The 21,771-nt window shown below is 30.1% G+C and overlaps 1 protein-coding gene across 8 annotated transcripts in view; it reads right to left on the bottom strand.

The window, feature by feature from the left end:
• The window catches only part of Prp40 (pre-mRNA processing factor 40), a 58,737-nt gene extending 44,667 nt beyond the window's left edge, over positions 1-14,070 (bottom strand). For 2 of the 8 annotated variants that reach the window (XM_071178816.2, XM_071178820.2), the window contains exons 1-7: positions 14,006-14,070; positions 12,326-12,406; positions 10,704-10,911; positions 7,784-7,890; positions 3,244-3,285; positions 1,937-2,047; positions 416-536 (exon numbers count right to left, since the gene is read on the bottom strand). In XM_071178816.2, coding sequence (XP_071034917.2) covers positions 416-536; positions 1,937-2,047; positions 3,244-3,285; positions 7,784-7,890; positions 10,704-10,911; positions 12,326-12,349 — 613 coding nt within the window. In that variant the 5' untranslated portion in view covers positions 12,350-12,406; positions 14,006-14,070. Of the gene's footprint in view, positions 1-415; positions 537-1,936; positions 2,048-3,243; positions 3,286-7,783; positions 7,891-10,703; positions 10,912-12,325; positions 12,407-13,565 lie in introns of all 8 variants that reach the window. The other 6 variants (XM_043045339.3, XM_071178819.2, XM_043045338.3 and 3 more) reach the window with 3 other exon arrangements.
• Between the last annotated feature and the right edge of the window lie 7,701 nt (positions 14,071-21,771).

Genomic DNA, 21,771 nt, shown 5'->3' with positions numbered 1-21,771 from the left:
AGTTTCAAAAAGTTAAATCGGAGAATTTCTTCGAGAAAATTTCTAATACGCACATGCTAAATTATATTCCCAAAATACAAAAAAATGGAATAAAAAAGAGCAACATACACGATTATTTTCGTATTTGAATAAATATTTTCTTGGATGTAAAATCTGAGAAATAAATTTCTTTGCATCGTTGGTGTGTTAAATTTCACAGAAATGAAGAAATTAGGTTTTTATTAATGAAAAAAGTACTTCAAACCCATATAGATTTTTTACGAAAATCGTCCGCAAAAAATGACAAATAATATGTTTTAATTCGCGGGACACAAAAAAAAAAGCTTCGCGGGCCTGATGTGGCCCCCGGGCTGCCAGTTGGAAACCCCCTGATACATCAAAACAATATTACTTAATGAGATGCTACTAAGCTTACTTTTCAAAGTTTCTAGTTCTTTTGGAATAGTCCATTTAGATTCCTTGGTTTGAATATTGTGATAATAAGTTCTGCCTGTTTCAGATTTGTATTCTTTCCAAGGACAACGTGACAATAAAAGCTGAAAAAAATTACATATTGAATAACTGAACAATATAAATAAAACAATTTTTCTTTTTTAAAGAGAAAAAAATTTTATTAAACTGTGTTTAATTGCCAATTTTGAAAATAGAAAATTTATTGCCTATTTACTACAGGAACTGTATCACGAATTGTAATAAAAATGAATCAATCCATTTACATTTTGTAGTAAATCTGATCTTAAAAAATTGAGAAGATTTTTAAATTAATTGCATGACATAAATGATATATGTAAAATATAAATAATTTTCAAAAGAAATTTGAATTTTTATATGGACAAGATATTTAATAGACATAACTCTCATTGAAATAAAATTAAGGTTTTAGTAAAATGTTCAGCCTTACATAAGAAATTTTTCATTTCAGATAAACTTTATAATGTAAAGATAAATTTATTTAAAAAAAAATGGTACATAAAAAAGCAAAATCAGTAAAAATTGGTATATAATAAAGGAATTTTTTAAAAATGCGTTAAATTCATAACATAAGTTACGGATGATAAAATAGGTTTAGTATTATTATTCTTAAATGAAAAGTTCTTAAACGAAAAGTTAAACGAAATGTTTTTTTCCGTATAACAAAAATCTCCTCACAGAGAATTTACATTTCTTTCTCTTAACTAGTTAAAAATAGGAAGATATGTAGAGTTTCAGAAGAGCTCAGAAATAGACACAAGAATTAAAGAGTCTCCCTTGAGTTGTCACCTCATGTTAAAAAGCACATTTCTTTCTCACAAGGAATCTATTATCTGATTGATTTATTATATATTGACTGTTTAAAAAGTAAAGAAATTTTTGTTAATCATTTCAACTATATAATGGTTTTTAAGATAAATGCAAAATAATGCTAAAATGGTACTGGTATATACTATCAGGTATAATTATTCTAACACAAATGAGATGGCACACTTTTTTATAAAATGAGTATATTTAACAGCATTATAATTTAAAAATAATCAAGTAGTTCATTCAACTCTTGCTATGCCAAAGTTACTCTTATTAATATAATTATTGCAAAATTTTAATACAAGACATTACTTCGTAATATATATCCCAAATAACACACTGTACTTGGTAATACACATTTAAAAAAAAAAATTCTAAAAACTAAACTTCAGACCTATTTTATAAGATTAATTTCTTATCAAATATTTTATTTTAATACAACTTAAATTTTGTATTAACTGCCTCTTTAGCAATGCATAATTTAAATTATTTTTTTTTAGTTCCCTATTGAGCATAAAATGAAGAGTATTGTCTTTCTACTAATTACATGTTACACATAAAATCAAAGGAAATATTTACAACATATGAACATGCATGTTTAAGACAAGAAAATGGACATGAAAACACTGTATATTAAGACATGAATTGTATTTACTTCAGACTGAGATTTCAATTCATCAGGCTTTTCCCAACTGGACTGCTTTGTTAAGTGATTATAAAAATATGTTCTCCCATCCGGTGCTTTGTGTTCAGTCCAATTACTTTTCTGAAAAAAATAGTTGCAGAGAGTATAGTCATTGTTTAAAAAAATTTCACTTTAAAATTAAAGCAAAAAAGAAAAATTTTCCCATTCAAAGGAATTATAGTAGTAAATATAATTAGAAGATATATAGTCTTTCTGAAAAAAAGATATCTGCATATTTGTTTGAGTCATGTTCATACAAATAATCATGACCAGCAACAAGACATGAAGGTAAATATATTTATTTATTTATATTACAGGATTTGGATAGGATGCAGCATTATGATAAAACAAATCATATTCATGCAAATAATCATGACCAGCAGCACGCCATGAAGGTAAAATATATGTATTTGTTTATATATATATATTATAGGACAGGATGTCTGCCAGTCATGAAAATATTGGAGACCTTAATTCCAAATTTGAGGATATACAAATCAGCTAATTTTTAAGATATAATTTTTCTACAAATCTGATTTTGCAGAATGGGAATCTGTCTTTTTTAAAAAATGGTGATTAACAGAACGAATAAAAGAGATTTTTGATTGAGATTTTCGTCAACAATAGACATTCTGTTAGAACAAACAGCATCATGTACAACATATCCTAATATCATCCAGTCTTCCAGCATAAATAAAAAAATATTAAGAAAACTTTTAATTATATAAAACCATTCTTGAGCTTATATTTGCTGTTGAGGTCACTTTTAATAAAACATCTTCAATTTAGTGATTCAAAAAGTTGGTGACAACACTAATTTTGAATTTGTTTTAAAAGGCTAACATAAGCACAAAATGTTGAAGAAAATTTCATTATAATCTAATGATATATTAAGTCTTTTAAAGTAGGCTTAGTTTTTAATGTCGGTTTCTCTTAAATATCCTATTAGTATCTTTGTAAATAAAATTTACATAGCGTTTTGTAATGATTATGTTAATTGTCATGACAAGTTTATAACATTTTTTTCTCTCTATCATCAGCCCTATTGCTAATTCTAACGAAAGTTCTGAATAAAACATTAATATCGAATGTTTAAAACCTTTACACCTTTGATAAAGTAATTATGGTTCAACACATTCTAAAGAAATATAAAAAGAAAATGTAATCTTGTAAAAAGAAACAGCAATCAGCAGTTTAAATATGGTACTAAATTTGTGATTAGTGACTAAACACAAATAGATATTGGCATGTCTAACGTAAAAAGAATTAAGGCTTACTTTATCAGATGAGGACTTAGCAACTGGTGAAGAAACTTCATTCTAAAAATAAAAATCTATTTTCAGTACAATTTTTCTTATTAATCTAAAAAGAAATTTTTAGTCAAAATTTTAGTATACCATGTTTTATAGAGAAACATTCTACTTTTTGATGAAAGCAAAACAAGGTGAATAAAACACAAAGACACAGAAAGCTTGCTATAATTTTGGTTCTAGGCACAAAAGCCTTCCTTAGTGTCGTAACATAAAAATACAACACAGAGTAAAGTTCTGTTCTTGCTTATAGAACCAAAACTTAGTATATCCATTTTTGTGTTATTATTTCAATTATAACCACATTGCTATTTGCTTTATTCAGGTATAGCTAAAAGTATGTTTTTTCTTCATTTGAATTTACTTTTTCATTAAGCTATTAATAAAACAAATAGAAACTATTCTTAAAATATAAAATGGAAAGTTCAGGTTAATTTTTAACAAATTCCTAAAATAATTAAAATTCAATAAATTAAAATATATACCTAATAAGATAATAACAATTGTGTAAAAAATTAAATAGTCCAATCAATCATTACATGAAAGGATACAGTTTCCAACATTTTGAGATTGTTTATTGTCAGAAAACAAATTTGAAAAATAGTCAATCTAATGATGAATTAATAGAAATATACATTCAATAGAGATCAATGTTGCTATCGAAATATTAATGCTTTACCATTAAACATAGCACTAATTTTAACACAAGATGAAATGACTTCCATTTTAAAATAATGTTTCAAATGTTTAAAAACATTAAAACATATACTTAGAATGTATATAGAAATGTATCTATTTACAAAATATGAATAAACATTTAGTAAATGGGGTGCAGAAAACTTCTAGGATGTCAATAGAAAATTGTCAGACTAAGGCAGTGGTCCCCAACCCCCGGTCCGCGGACCGGCACCGGTCCGAAGATCAAATGGTACCGGTCCGCCCATTTCATGGAAACTGAATTTAAATTTCTAGGTTTATACCCCAAATTAAAAATATCTGTGTTCCATTCAAATTTTATTTATTTAAAAAAAAGATGCCCCCGAAGGGTAGTAACATAATTTTTTTTTAAATGTTTTAAAAAGTAAAAAAAAAAAAAGAAATCGTCTGCAACAATTTTCTCATTCAATTAGTTTTAATAAAAAAAAACAATCATCGTAACTGTAAATATCATAAATAAAAAACGAAAGCGCGACGCGACATTTGCATTGGAACTAATAAAGAACTTCGTCTTCTCTCTCGATTCTGACGCCTCACACAGCGAGAGTGTTAGTAAGGCTATAAAAGAGAAGCTGGCTCGTCTGCCATTTAGTCGCCTAAAGACCACGTGACCATGATTCCTCTCTACTATTTTGTGTGCTTTATGCGGATTTGTTTGTTTTTTGTAAAAAGAAAGTGTCTATCACTCCTCTCTCTATTCACCGGTACTTTCTCAGGTTTAACAGTGCTTGGTGTACGTTTGTATTGTGTCTGCACAAATTTAGCTCACAAGTTAGCAATCATGAATACAAAACAAACTTCCTTAGAAAGTTTCCTTGGAAAAAAGAAAAGGCTCAGTGAAGAGACCGAAGAGCCTTCAACATCAAAGAAACATGCAACTTTTAACAGACAATACCATGAGTCCTACTTGAAGTATGGTTTTGTCGGGACAGGCGATTCACACAAACCAAAACCGCTCTGCATAGTTTGCGGCGATCAACTCTCTAATGACGCAATGAAACCTTCAAAACTGCTTCGCCACTTGAACGCCAAGCACCCTGGATTAAAAGACAAGCCCCTGGAGTATTTTGAAAGAAAAAAAACGGGAACACGAAGGACAGAAAAAATTTATGATGGCCACCACATCAATAAAGGAGAGTGCACTAAGAGCATCATATTTGGTGGCTAACCGCATTGCTAAAGCTAAAAAGCCATTCAATATTGGTGAAGAATTAATCTTGCCCGCCACTAAAGACATTTGCCGAGAAGTACTAGGAGAAACTGCTGTGGAAAAGATAGCACATGTGCCTTTGTCGGCTAGCACTGTGACTAGGCGCATTGAGGAAATAGCCGAAGACATTGAAAAGCAATTGTTGGAGAGGATTAATGCATCACCGTGGTACGCACTCCAGGTTGACGAATCTACAGATATTGACAGCAAGGCAGTACTACTTGTTTATGTGCGATATCTATATCAGGAAGATGTGCATGAGGATTTGTTACGTGCACTATCTTTGCCAACCAACACCACAGGAGCAGAACTGTTCAAGTCACTGGATGGTTACATATCAAGACAACTAAAATGGTCCTTTTGTGTAGGCATATGCACAGACGGAGCTGCTGCTATGACCGGACGTCTATCTGGTTTAACTGCTCGGATTAAGGAAGTTGCACCTGAGAGTGAAGCTACACATTGTCTCATTCACAGGGAAGTGCTAGCGAGCCGAAAAATGTCACCAGAATTTAACAGCGTATTGATTGATGTCGTTAAAGTTATTAACTACATCAAAGCACACGCCCTTAATTCGCGCCTGTTTGAGCAGCTTTGTGAGGAGATGGACGCAGAGTACAGATGCCTTCTGTTATACACAGAAATAAGATGGTTATCCAGAGGAAAATCGCTACTGAGAGTATTTGAATTGCGAGAGCCATTGCAAAGATTTCTCTTAGAAAAGAAGTCACCGCTGGCAGCACATTTCAGTGACAAGGTATGGGTCACCAAACTGGCTTACCTGTGTGACATATTCAACCTGCTGAATGAACTCAATCTGTGCCTTCAGGGGAAAATGACAACTGTTTTCAAGTTGGCTGACAAAGTAGCTGCCTTTAAAGCCAAACTGGAGTTATGGGGACGACACGTGAACAGAGGCATTTTCGACATGTTTCAGACATTAGCGGGTATTTTAGGCGAGACAGAGCCTGAAGATTCATTCTCCCAGTTGGTTCACGATCACCTGTCTTTGCTTTTAAAAGAGTTCGAGCGATACTTCCCAACCACAAAAGACCCACGAACTGGTAAGGAATGGATCCACGACCCATTTGCCAACAAATCGGGTGAATCTAGCTTGTCAATGCAAGAAGAAGATCAACTGTTGGAGATTGCAAATGACGGCGGCCTTAAGACTACGTTCGAAACAACAACTCTGCCGGTGTTCTGGATTAAAGTCTTGGCAGAATACCCCGAGATTGCCACCACAGCACTTAAATCCCTATTGCCATTTCCGACAACCTATCTGTGTGAAGCGGGATTTTCTGCAGTAACAGCAACCAAAACAAAGCAACGGAATAAACTGGAGATAAGCAACACACTTCGGGTGTTATTGTCTCCGATTACCCCCAGATGGAGCCGTCTTATTGCAAAGAAACAAGCACAGGGTTCTCATTGATGTAACGTTCAAGTAAGTTAAAATATTAAATCACTTTATTTTTTGGTGTAACTGTATTTTATTTTAAAGGTATGTTTAAATACAATTAAATTCAAATTATAAAATCAAAATAATCTAAAATATAAACAATCAATGCTCCCCCCCCCCCTCAGTGGGCCGTGGTAAAATTATCAAACGTTGACAGGTCCGCGGTGATAAAAAGGTTGGGGAACACTGGCCTAAGGGGAAAAAACAGCACTGGAGCAATCCAGGAATTGATATTATCTAAACTGAGGACATTTTTTTTAAAGAAATTAAAATATTTTAAAGAAATCAAAAATTTTTTTAAAGAAATTAAAAAATATCTGCAGGTGTAAAATTTATATTCTGCAATTGAAAACAGTTAATTTGATTAAATACCCCTTATAATGAACATTATTAAATTAATTAAAAATTATTAAATTGATTAAATCAAATTTTAGAATAACATGCAAGCAATTTCTTTGTGAAAATAAACATTTAAGTTCTTCACAACTACAATATGCTGCTTCACACAAAAATAAGCTTAGCTGTTACAAATATTTGCCAGAATTGAATTAGACATATGTTTGACTAAGCATAAGAAAACAGAAGACAGTTTATAGCATAACCTCATTATCTGCAAAACTGACATCACTTATTTGACAAGACTATGAATTTATTATTAACAAATATTCGACAAATAATTATGTATGTAGTAGGAAATAAACCTCTAGAATACATATAGCATATAGAATATGATCATGAGCCAATTTTTAAAAATTCTTAGATGTCGACAATTTTTTCAACAGCGCAGAAGCATGTTAAGTAAATAAATGCTGAACAATTCTTAAAAAGAAAAACTTTTTTGAAAGCATTAAAATTATTTCTCTAAAATTTCAATAAATATTCTGAAAAGTTTTTATTCAGAAAGATGTTAATAAAAGTAGAATACAAAGAAAACTGAACACAGGCAAATGATGGAATTAAGCATAAAAAAAAGCAAAGTTATATGCAGAAATATGCTGCATTAAATTTCTCAAAATCAGCAAAACAAACTGTCAATTAGAATTAAAATAATTAACTCTTAAAGAATCAAAATATTTATTTCATTTAAGAAATTTTAATTAACAGCACAATTCACTCACCTGAATTTCTTTTGTGCTACCATTTATAACAGGTGAAGAAGATCCACTTGAAGTAGTAGTAGGTGGAGCTGAAATAACAGCTGGTGAGGGAGTTGGTACAGTAGTACCTAGTACAAATAAGATAATTTCTGATCAACAAAATTTATTGTCACATTTTACTAATTCTAATCAAATCAACTAGAGCTAAAGGAAATAATAGCATAAATATGGCAGGGAACTAGTTAAAATTGCTTCAGGATGATATTTTGAATTCAAACGAACCTGAAAGCAACGCACTCTAGCATATTAATTGAGGTGATGTTCTATATAGCTGAATTGATAGCTGAAGTTGCTTTTGAAAGCAATTTCAGCTTCAAATTTGAATTCGTACAAAACATTTTTCTTTTGCTGAATAGCAAAAATAAATAAACAAGTTACAAATATTCTGACTTTCTCACAAAATATTAATGTTATTGTGTAATTTTGTTGAATTTGAAATTAAAACCTGTTTTAGTTCTTTAATATATTGTTCAAAAAAAAGATGCATAGTTATTTAGGTAGAAAATAACTTTCTTTGTATTCGTATTTTGGCTCTTTAATTTTTTTTTTTTTAAATTTTATATCACATGAATATACTCAAAGTGTGGAAACTTGGTTTCGATACTTCTTTTCCATGATCTAGGAGTATTAGTTCTCTCTGTAAACTATCTTTAAGTTAAATTTGAAAGAAAGTATATTTGGGTATCAAAACAGATTTTAAAACTTAAACCCCATTTTAAAGAAAAATTTATAAAACATTTTAATTCCAGAGAAAAAATTTATTAAACGACATTTTTTATAGAATATGTTGAAAAAAAAGCATTATTAAAATAACTTATTTTTAATGCTACAAATAATTTAAATACTCAATAAAACATGACAAGAAAATAATATTTCAAGTTCATTTTAATGAACTAATATTTTCAAAATGTAGATACTTTCATTCCTAACACAAGACACTATATTATAAATTGCAGTATAAATTACATGGGGTGAAATAAGTCTAAATTAGATGCTTTCTTTCTGTTCACATTACCTTCAATATTTCCACTTGACGACTGCATTTTAGAATGTTTGATATTGTCATTTGCAGCTTTAAAATTCGCTTAAAACGAAAACATACCCAATTTGTCATTTGGTCTGACACTTTTTACGAAATATATTTTTGTAAATTGCTTAGTGAACTAATTGTATGTCTTCTTCATCGTGTGTGCCATGCGATAATGTGGTATGTTTACACTAGATCTAAAACCGAAATAAACACTTAACAGTTAACCGTTAATTTTCATATTATTAAAATATTTTAACTCAAACACGCTAGATTGAAGTTTTGCAGCAAAGACAATATATTTTTTTCATCTGACAGTTTGGGCAATTTCTTTTGAGATGCACAATCAAAATGCGTCAAAGGTACATTCTCAGTCTCATTTAGAATGAATAAATGGTGAGTTGCTTATCTTTGCTTGCTTTAGTAAAACAAGTATATTAAATGTACTTAAAGTATAAATACAAACAATTAATTAACTTTTTTGGCAGAATTATTGAGAAACTGATTTCTATTTTTGGTAGAATTGTTAAGGAGATGGAGTTTTTTATTTATCAAATTTTTGCCATCATTGGGATTCAATAATTAACTTTGACAATGATGACTTAGCACTCACTATCCTATGTTCACTGAAAGCAAAAGTGTGTCTTAGTATTTCAAGGCTACATTAGGAAAATTTTAATTTACAGTACAACCTTACTTCCAGAAATCTCTAAAATCCGGATACTTACATCCAGTTTGTCCAAAAACAATTTTCCAAATCAATTTAAAAAAAAAAAAAAAAAAAAAAAAAAAGCTTAAAGTAAACATTTAAATGTAAAAGCGCAAAATCGCAACTCTTCTCCAACAATGAAGTAGTGGATGAAGAGATAGGGGTGGGGAGTGAATGAAAGCACATAGCGGATAAGGAAATTCCAGTCATTCTTATCAGCACTGTATACATTAGGAATGCAGGAGGATTTCTTCTCCTCCTACATGATTGGCAGAATTTGCAGCCTTCTACAATTGAAAACAAAATATTCTGCTTGAAAATCAAAGTGAAAACAATTTTGAAGGTTTTAAATCTTTAAAATTCATAATACTTGAAATAAATGAACTTCTTGAACACGCCAAAAAGTGTCTATTAAAAATTTATGAAGATAACGTTAAGGAGGCAATGAGTTCTGACAATGAATTATCCCTTATCAATCACGTGACTGATGACGAAATAAAAGTGGTCATTTTAAGTAATGGGCTTAAAGAAAACGACAGTGCTACAGAAATGGAAACTCCAAATGAAGAAAGATCAGTTTCATTGGATGAAATATGGAAAGTGTTTTTAAAGGTTGCTAAAGCTCTGTTTCATTTTTAATGCCTCTTATTTATTGTTTAAAGCGTATATTTATGTTAAGTCATTAAAATTGAGACCAGAGTGAGTCTAATCGTGAAATCGGCCAAGTGAATTCGAAACTTCGATAATTCTATCAATTTAAGTAAGGTATTTAAAATCCGGAAATTTTGGAAATCCGAACATTCTGAACACTCGAGCAATGCGGATTTTCAAGGTTGCACTGTAGTACAATTTTTTTTCAAATACTTTAATTATAGAGTTTGCTGTCTTTTAATTTAGGTTATTTAAAATTGTTTTCAAATTAATTTGTGATTTTGAATTAAAAAAAGTAATCTTTAATTTGTATTTTATCTTACACAAATTATATGCATAATAAAATGATCAGAAAAAAATAAAGAATACTAGGAAAAATAAATTTTGAACAGGGAATTAAACTTTAAATATTAGATAATTGTTTAAACACCAAAAAATAAATGTTGTAATACACATAAATCATTAAAGAAATAATTCATTTCTAAAGCATTTACCTGGAGGTGCCATTGCTGGAACTGGTGCCATACCCCGAAAAGCAGGCATTGGAAATCCAGGTGCAGGCATACCTGGAGCAGGAAATGGGCCAGGGACAGGCATTCCAGGAGTACCAGCTGGGGGCATCATCATAGGTGGTCGCATGCCTTCAGCTCCTGGTCGCATAGGTGCTCCCATAAAATTCGGAGGCATGGGTGGAGGTGTCAGCTGCAAAAGTATAAGCCGATTTAATATAATGTACTATGCATTTTAAATGGCATATTTATAAAAAGGAATATTTAAAATAAAACTTAACTAGATGCCCATTTAATATATACTACTACAGATATATATTCAAAACGGAAAATATTCAATTATATATATATATATATATATATATATATTATGGAATTAGATATACATTCAAAACGGAAACGGACGGTGTGATTGAGAGGAATTTGAAATTTCTAAAAAAAGACAAAATCAACAAATAAAGTTTTTTAATTTTAAATTAATAGTAAAATTTAAGTAATAACATTACTTTTATAAAAAAAATGTAAATAAATTAATTGTAAACAATATTTTCATAAATCTTTTCAAAGTCATTGGTGCTTTTCTGCTAAATAATTCCCCCACCCCCAAAAAATTTACTAGTAAAATTTCCCTAATATTGTAAAAAAATTTTAAAATACACATGAACACTAATACAGTACAGAACCAGTTATCCGGAAATCGGTAAAAACCAAAAAACCGGAACAAAATTCGATAAATTTTCTCGCAATTTTAAAAAAAAAAATTTTTCCTCATAAGATTTTACGAATTTTCTTTCCTTTTTTAAAGATGTTTACCTTACCATCATTTTGGAAATAATCATTAGTGTATTACTTAATCATTTTTTCTTACTTTTAAGATTATTTCCAAATTTTTTTTTTTTAGTTAGGTTTAACAATAAAAAAACTGCTTTTTGTAGCGATTCAAAAAACCGGAAAAATCAGTTATCCGGAATAGCGATGGTTCCGACAGTTCCGGATAATCGGTTCCCTACTGTACATATAATTGCAAAAGGAAAAATTTTAATAAACACAAACATAATGAATGCAATTATAAATATCTACAAATTTTACTTAATCAAAACCTGTATCTTAAATTTACAATGCATATTTGATTATTCAGTTTAAAGTCTGGAAGTTATGTCATATTATACAGCTAGTTTAAAATCTTCGCAACTATAGATAAAGGGCTGAAATATACAAAATCTAAAAGTACCATCCTTCCCTAAAATTGTCTTCTTTTTTTTTTAAATTTATGAACAAAAAAAATATCTCTAAACTAAAAGTGTGATGTTTTTTTTTTTTTTTTTTTTTAATGATCCAGACAGATTTAAAAGAAATTTTATATCCACTCACTAATAATTATCACTATTTAAATGTGAAGATGAAAACTTATAAGAAAATTACAGTCAGATTTAAAAAAGTTGATTTTCAGATGCCTTCAGTGCCAAGACATTAGGTTTAGATTATAGAATAAAAAACACAAACATAACATTGTGCAACTTACATTTATTTTAAATCTTTAATATGCAATTCATAAACTCAATGGTATAGTATTAGCATAATATTTTATAATTTGATCAATTACTTACACCAAATGGTGGTGGAGGAGGCATTATTAAAGGTCTTCCACCAGGTGGCCCAACCGGTAAAAGCTTAGGACTATTTACTGACTGAAAGGAAACAAAAAGATTTAAGATAACTGAAACATTACATAGTTACAATTTAATAATTTAATGTAATTAAGTTTAGCAAAAATGTCTAAGATTGTTTTAATGTTAAACTTTAAATAACGAGCTATAGCAGTTACTAGTAAAATAAGGGTTTAAACAAAAACTTTTCATTTAAAGAGAGATTAAGGATAATAAAAGGCAGAAGTATGAGGTGATTCAGAGTAAAATAGATACAAATATCAGTGAGAAACATTAAAATTTAGAACTATTTCATTGCAATATATAATGAAATAAACGTGTTCTTCATAGAATAGTTAATTTTTTTCATTCATTTAAAAATAAGCTCCATAAAGGCAAACAAGAATTTTTTCTTATTTTCTTTATGTCTATAAAATATAGAAATGTCACTTGGCAAAGAAATATTTTAAACAAATCAGGTATTATTGGTTAAGAAGGGGATATTTCCATAATGTGATCTGTTGTACCAAAAGGTGCAAAATGAATATTTTTACAAATTTGTATTTGGCGTTCAAGGAGTCAAAATACTAATTATTGCCAACTTGCAAGTATTTTTAAAAAATAAAAGCTTTAAGTTGGTCCTATTTGGTGAATTTTTTTAAATTTAAATTTATTCTCTAAAACACAATAGTGTTTAAAAAGATCAAGTCATCAAAAAAATTGCACACAAGGACTGCGAATCCAGAAGGACATTGTTTTTAATGTATACAAAATTTCTACTAGATTATGGTAAAAGAGAACAGTTTATATGCAATAAAATTAATTCATATTTATTTAAATTATAAATAAAGACTAAAGAAAAGCATCAAGTATGCCTTTTAAAGTACTTCGAAACAAAAGGTAAATTGTCACAACATTACAAACGATAAAAATGATTAAATGAATGAGATATATCGTCTAGGCAGAATTTGTTTAATTATTTTTATTATAGCCAATAAAAAATTATTCTTAGCAATCCTCATAAGATATAATAAGTTTATTATTAGTCCTTCAATTGATATCGAAGCAAGTTGATCGACGACCGGCTAATTTAGTTACACTCACTTAAGAAATTCTACAGAAAGAAAAAGAATATGAATATAAAAAGAAATAAAATTCTTTCTTCATTAAAATGAACAAATGATAATGTAATCCCGCATACCATATTTTAAAAAATTCCGAAGACATAAAATTACAAAACTATCAACTAAAAACCAATTTAAAATATCCAAAACATTCAATTCGAATAGAAATGATATTCTAAAATTTCAATGATTACAGAAGCTTAATATTAATTACTTAATGAAAGCATCAAAAATGTAAAACACGCCACTAAAAAGAATTGCGAATAAAATGTTGTTATTTTTCAGCACATTATGGCTACTGAAGCTAGTTGTCGAAATAAACTCTAGCAGCTTATACCTTTCAACGGGGTTTAAAAGTTTAAGTCAAGATCCTTTCCAATAACATAGATAATATTTCAACTTTATAATCTTTTTCAGGTTTAAACGTTGAATCCGAATATCCCGTATTTTGAAAAAAATATTCTTCCGTTAGTTGTTGCCAAGTTTTTACTGATTGTTTATAAACTTGGTTTTTTACCTTTCAAATGCGTTGGGGCTTCCGTAGCCAAAGGATTTTACCCTTCAGTTTGTTGCTGTTGCAGTTTATTTACGTCGCACCCATATTTTTCAAACTACCACCCATGGTACCATTGGAATTGGAAATTTGTTGTTGTTGTAGTTCATTTACGTCGCGTTAGAGCTGCACAATGGGCTATTAGCGATGATCTAGGAAACATCTCTGAGGATAATCCGAAGACATGCCAACACAATTTTGATCTTCTGCAGAGGGGATGGCACCCCCGCTTCGGTAGCCCGAAGACCTGTAACAGAAGTCGAATACTTTACGGTAGAAAAGTTTAACGAGGACCAATACCGCACACCCTCGGTCCCTACGTACACTGATCCAAGAGGTCACCCACCCGCACACTGACAGCAGCCAGTGATGCTTGATTTCGGTAATCTGCTGGGAACCGTGTCTTAGTGATGAGTCCACTGCGGGACTTTACTCTTACGCCAAATGCTTGTAATTGTAAAAGTAGCAAGTTCAAATCTCTAAGGACCATTCACGCTATATACGATTTAGTACTGTAGGCGAATTCTGGGGGCTATTACATTATTGCGCTTTTATTGACAATCAGTGGACTGATCGTTAAGACACGGTTCCCAGCAGATTACCGAAGTCAAGCATCACTGGCTGCGGTCAGTGTGCGGGTGGGTGACCACTTGGATCAGCCTGCGTAGGGACCGAGGGTGTGCGGTATTGGCCCTCGTTAAACTGTTCTACCGTAAAGTGCTCGACTTCACGTGCAGGTCGTCGGGCTACCGAAGCGGGGGTGCCATCCCCTCCGCAGAGGATCAAAATTGTGATGGCATGTCTTCGGATCATCCTCAGGGATGTTTCCCAGACCGTCGCCAATAGCCCATTGTGCAGCTCTAGTGCGACGTAAATGAAGAACAACAACAACAACAAAAATGAGATTATTTTGCTTTGAAAAATAATGTATCATAAAGTTCTATAAAACAAGGAAATCATTAAAAAAAAAATTATTTTAAAATTTTATTTATTTATTTATTTTTTTTATTTATTTTTTTTTTTGAGGAATAGGAGGAAAAAAGAAAACTCAACAAAATCTAAATATATAATTTTAAAATTTAGAATAATCCTCGATTGAGTAATATTTTAAGGCTCAAATACCCCTACTTATTTAATATCTTTTAAAAAGATAAATTTTTTACTAAACACATTTACTTTAGCAACAAATAGCGCAATAGTATTGTATACAAAGCGTTCCTAATGGCCACTTTTAATGCATATTTTTTGAGTCTTTGCTGAAAATAAAAAATAAAATATAGTATCTATATTGACGGTCACAAATAAATATTTAATTGAGGAAAAAACGAGAAGCACTGGATTAAAAATCATCAAAACCTGTTTGATTATCAAGGTATTCAGAAAGGAATTAAAAGCAGAAAAGCTTTGAAATTTCAACAAGCAAGTGCACTGGTTTTAAGTTTTTCTTCCCACGTTTATTAATAATTCGATAGATTTCTATAAAAATTTTATTTTTCCACTCTCAAATATTAATTTGCGACCTCTAATGAGTAGGAGGAGATGGAATACAATGAAACACGAGATACAATGATACTTTCTATCAAAAATAATTTAAATTTGTCACAGAAATTTGTTGGTTAAATGTAGGTTACACAACTTACATTTGATTAAGCTTCATTACGGCCGTAATTATCCCGGGGTACGATGAAACATTTGTTTCTAGACAGGGCACAATAGAACATGTTATATTGTCCTCCGGGTGAATGCATATAGTTGCAAAAATACGTTACCAATCGCTAACGAGTCATTTCATAACCAGGGTTATGATTAAATAAATGACCCTAAGAAACTAAAGCTGGAAGATATTACTTGAAAAAATATGTTGATGGAAATTAAAGTCGAGATATTGCAAGCGCTCAAAATTAAGCACCCATACTCTGAACTTGTTAGACGTGAATGACATGCTTAGGGCGATCAAATATGCGTGCGTATTCTCAAGACTTGCATTACGCCTTTTAAGTCTTGAGAATAAGAGCTTATTTTTGATCGCTTGAAACATGCAGACTTTTATTTTCATCAGCATATTTTTGAAACCAATGAAGTTTTTTAATCAGATATCACGGTTATGGTTGTTTCGGCCGGATTTCCATTTCCAAAATTTTTTTAATGTGTGTTTATTGATTAGTCGTACAACTATACCGAAGACATTTTTTTTTTCCTATTTGAAATTAGATGTTTTTCAAATTATTTTTTTTTTAATTCCACCGTTATAATCATGTTTTTGAAGAACAAATTGAAGAAAAAAAAGTCGATACAAATGCATAATAGATTGATAAAATACTGCATTTAAAAAAAAAATTCTCTTGCGTAATTTGCATTATTCATTGAACACCAGCGCGGTCGGTTAATTTACAATCCAGCTGCCTTTCACGACCCTCTGTCTTCTTTGAAACAAGAGAGTGGATCGTTGGAGGCCACAAGATTGAAAAATAGCACCCTTACCCCGTATAGGGATATAATAAAACTCTTCTAGACTTTTACTTTTTTCTTCTTTTTTAAAAAAAATATATACAGTAGAGTCCCGATTATCCGAGTTAATGTGGACCACGACTAACTCGGATAACTGAAAAACTCGGTTAAAACGAAGAGTGTAAAAAAAGAAAGAAAAAGAGTTGGTATAAATGTAATATATTTAAGAAATATAAAATTTATACGAGTATACCACATACAATTCCTATTATTATTAAAAAACTTAAAAAGCATACTTTGCGAGAATTAAAGAGTTTTTACAAAAAAAAAGTCCTTAATCGTTTTTTGTTTTACATAACTTTGGTGCTTTTCTGCAGCAATGTTTCGCCATTTTTTAGGGATAACAGGAAGGCTGGTATCGCCTCTTTTTGTTGTTCTATGTATTCAGTAGCATTTTCGGCAGCTTTAAGTTCATCTGTGTAAAAGATTTTTATATGTTGATTTTCATCGTCACTGTCTTCATCATCTTCGCTACGTTCATTTTCATTATTGACGATATTAACGATCATTTCATGGGATAGAGTAGTTAGATTTTGTTTTCCCGAGTGTTTGGAAGATAAAATTCAGATTTATTTTTCGGCGGTAGTTTTAAAAATAAAAAATAAACTAGAACAAAAAAATCCTTAAAATATTTGATAGCTCGGTTAAAGCGGAAACTCGGATAACCGGGGCTCGGATTATCGGGACTCTACTGTATATAGATAATATTTATAAACTGAGAAAAGTTTATTTAGTTGGAAAAAATCCATGTCAAAAGGTATGCAATTCTATTTTTATTCATAGAACATTGTGGAAAGGAAAGAAAAGCTACTGCAAAATCTCGATGCCTGTATACAATAACGTCAAGCTTCTAAGTCACTTTCGAAATGCAAAAGTATTAAAAATATAAAAACTTTATGTTTACAATGAGATAAGAAATTGCTATCATGCGCTAATTCGGCAAATTTTCTTGAGAGAAAGACACTTTCCTGCTGATTGAGCAATATTAAGGAAAAAATATAAAGGGAAGACATTTTATTTTATAAATAATATTAATACAGAAAAGCGTGCTCATCATGTTTATAAAGCAATCATGTTAGGGCGAACACCGACTAACTTATCTTTGGAGGCATTTTTCAAAATGAAGGACCTTTGATTGACGACATATGTACCATGATTCTTTATTTTTCTTGGCATAACAGCTGACTATTGAAATTAACATTCAGTATTATTAATGACATCAGAAGCTATTTCACACTATTACACTCGAGTTTCTTATTGCAATTTTAACATTAAATATGCGTATAACGACATGCTCGCTGTAACGAAAATTTTATGTTTTGTGTTGATTGTAATTTACCACAAATATTATCAATATCACAAATTTAATCTGCATAAAAGCAGTCACACAATATGTTACTTTTGTGCAGCATTACATTGTCGTAAACCTTATTCAGGGTGTTACGTAATGACCACCTTAAATATATATTGCATCAGAAGATATTGTATAGTTGTATTTTGACTTCAAATACGTATACTTTCACCTTGACTACATTTTTATCAAGGATTCTAAAAATATGCATATTAAAGGTGGTCAAAATGAAAATCCAGTTTGTTTTACACATATATAATAAGATTCATCTTCAAAACCGACCAAAAATAGACCAGTCTCTTTTCTCTACCAATTATAGCAGTGAGGTGACCAGGTTTGAATCCTAGCGTTGGCTGGTCGATAAGAATTCTGCTCCCGGTTCGCACCGACCACAACGCTGACCTAAAATATCCTCTGTGGTTGAGAGGTCATGGGCTAGAATCTCCTTGCCATCGGGCTAATCCAGGAAGTTTTTTGTTTTTTTTTGGTTTTCCTCTGCGTGTAACGCAAATGCGGGTCAGTGCCACCAAAAGTCCTCCACAAAGGCTAGTTTGTCCCAATGTTTGATCCAGGAGCTCTCTTGTCTTCTGGATTTGGTTCAAAACTACAAGGCTACAGAGTTAAACATTGATAGTCGTAAACTCAGAATCGGGTTGGCTGTTCAACGCCGGTTATGTATTAAAATATATACACAGTCGAACTTCTATATAACGAACTTCAATTTTGCGAATTTCTTTATTTTGCATTTTTTCAAGGAATCAAGAACATTTTGGAAATTTCTTCGTAAAGTAACTTCCAAATAGAGAAGTGAATTTTATATTTAACGAACTTTTCTTTGAGATCCGCTTTCCCTATTTCCTAAAATATTTCAGAACATTTTAAACTTCGAAGCCACTTAACTTTTAGAGAAAGCAGTAAAATCACTTTCTCTTTTTGCTCGCATTTCTAACGAAAAACTCTAACATAAAATACAAAATTAACGGATTTTGTCAGTAGCAATTAAACTTTGAAACGTATGTGGTAATGTATGTTTAAAATTACTTTTATAATAAATGCAGCTATATTTTATGCATAAATTTAGCTTTTTTCAGTTAAAAATGTATATAGCATGGTTGTGTAACACTGGATAATGTTTTGCTTTATTCTTGCTTTCAATGCAGATTTCTTTTATGATTAAGATTTATAAAATATATAGTAGATACCAGAGTTGGCCAAAAATGTAATCGATTACATTTTTTGATTACAGTAATCAATTACTTGTAATCGTGATTACAAAGTTTGATTACAGCTGTAATCATGATTACATAGTCGATTACAGTAATCAATTACTTGTAATCATGATTACAATTTTCAAAAAATTTTGATTACAGCTGTAATCATGATTACAATTTTGATTACAGTAATCAATTACTTGTAATCATGATTCCAAGTAATTGCGATTACAAGTAATCACAACAAAAACGATTACAAGTAATTATGATTACAAGTAATCAAAATATATGATTACATGTAATTTGATTACATGTAATTTGATTACATGTAATTATGATTACATGTAATCTAATTACACGATTACAAGACTATTGTATTCTTATAAATGATTATATTTTACAGTAGATAGTAGAATGTATTTTATAATGATACATTTTGCACGTACTAACATGTACTGCATTTTGTACTTATTTGTATACGTACAAATGAATGTAACAGAAATGTATGTACATATGATTTTATCTAGTGCATATGTTCAGACATTTTAGTATCACACACATGTACATACACTTATATTGTAGGTATAAAATATATGTACGTATGTATATAGATAATAATTACGTATGTATGTGCAAACAATGTAGGCATGTACATTTATACACAATGAATATATGCTTTTTATGCAAATATTTGTGTATGTAAAATGTATATCTATGTTCATGTACGCATGTATATACAAGTACTTGTGTTTGTACGACCATACATACATTGCCTGTACAATGTATGTCCCATGCATGTATGTGCAATTTATTTATGAACAGTACAATATATGTATGCATGAACAATATAGGTATATCTGTAGGATGTACAATATATGTATGTATACATGTACATGATATGCATGTCCAGTGTATTTATGTACATGTACATAATATGTTCATGCTCAATGTAAGTATCCAAATATGCATAATACATTTGTGAACTATTGTACGTGCATTGGGCGTATTTATATTTCACATATATTCATACATGCATTCGACATGCATAATGTACGTACATACACACATTTGAGATGCATATATTGTACAGATGTATATACATATAGCGTACAGATGTATATACATAGCGTACAGATGAATATTCATATAATGTACATATGATGAAATGAACATATAATGTTCATATAATGTACATATGTGTGTACATATACAGTACGTATGTGCATAAATATATTGGGCATAATTCTTTCGTACAAATTTTACATGTGTACATGCATGCTATCCCTATCTATGCATATGGTGCAATGCATATATGTACAATGAATGTATCCACACATGTACAATACACGTATGTTCCATGTATGCATATCCATATGTACTATATATGCACGTACAATACATGAATGTATGTACATGCGTACATACATTACACGTATACATATGTAAATTACATTTATGTCTAAATATGTGCACAATGCAATAAATAAAATGCATGTAAGTTAACTTTTAATGACTCAAGCAAGTTAAATGACAAAATCAAACGATATTTAAATTTAGTTTTCAGCTTTAATTGTTCTATATCATTTTGAAATTATCTGAATAAAAAATTATTTTCAGGTATTTTCATGAAATGTTTGACAATACAGATTTATTTTTTTTATAACATAATGCATGATTCATAAAATTTTTTAAATGGTAAGAAAAACGGTAAATTTTATGTGTGGAATTAATATTTAGAAATTCCAAATAAAATTATCGTTTGCTTTCTAAAAAATGTGAGGTCGAGTTTCATATACCTTAGAATAATTTTAAAACTAATTTTAATAACTTTACTCATATAAATTTTTTTAATGTATGCACAATGTATGTGTATATTGTAATTACATATATTTAAATGTACGCACGTATTTGTACATTACTTGTAATTATGTACATGTATACGTTGTATGCACATGCATACATTGTGCATATAACTATTTTTTTGTACATCCATGCATTACATGCGCATAAGTATTAACAAAGTATGTAGTTATACAAGTACATACGTAAGTTGTACATAAGTACATACTTTGCGTGCACATATATCGATGTACATATAAATATGCATGTATACATGTACGCATTTTATTTACGCAACTATGTGCATATATTGTACCTTTAAATAACATTTTTACATATTGTACGCAAATACGTACAATTTTATAAACAAACGTACATTGTATATACGTGCTATTATCGTAAATTCATACAATATATGCACTTAAGTACATAAAAGCATGAAAACGCATAAACATTATTTTCATATACGTTCATACATACATTGTCTATGTATACAAAGATACAAAACATTGCCTTTTTGTACAAACTAACACACATGCGTACATGTATCATAAATGCATAATTATATGTACTAAGCATATGCGCATTGCATTAAGTATATTACAACATAATTATGAATATTGTACGTACAAACAACGTTTGTGCATACATTGTATGTATAGGAATCGCAAATTGTACGTTCATGCGTGCGTACATTCTATGTACATAAAAATATGTAAACACATGAATACTTACATAAAAAATTTGACTATAGTATACAATCGTAATAACTTGTAATCGTATAGTTTGATTACAAGTAATCACAATTACATGTAATCAAA

This window comes from Parasteatoda tepidariorum, chromosome 6 (genome assembly GCF_982258835.1).
Source record: "Parasteatoda tepidariorum strain Cologne lab strain chromosome 6, Ptep-v5.0, whole genome shotgun sequence".
NCBI classification, from domain to species: domain Eukaryota; kingdom Metazoa; phylum Arthropoda; class Arachnida; order Araneae; family Theridiidae; genus Parasteatoda; species Parasteatoda tepidariorum.
The sequence above is the reverse complement of the archived record's forward strand: the minus strand, read 5'-3'. Positions and strand labels throughout refer to the sequence as shown.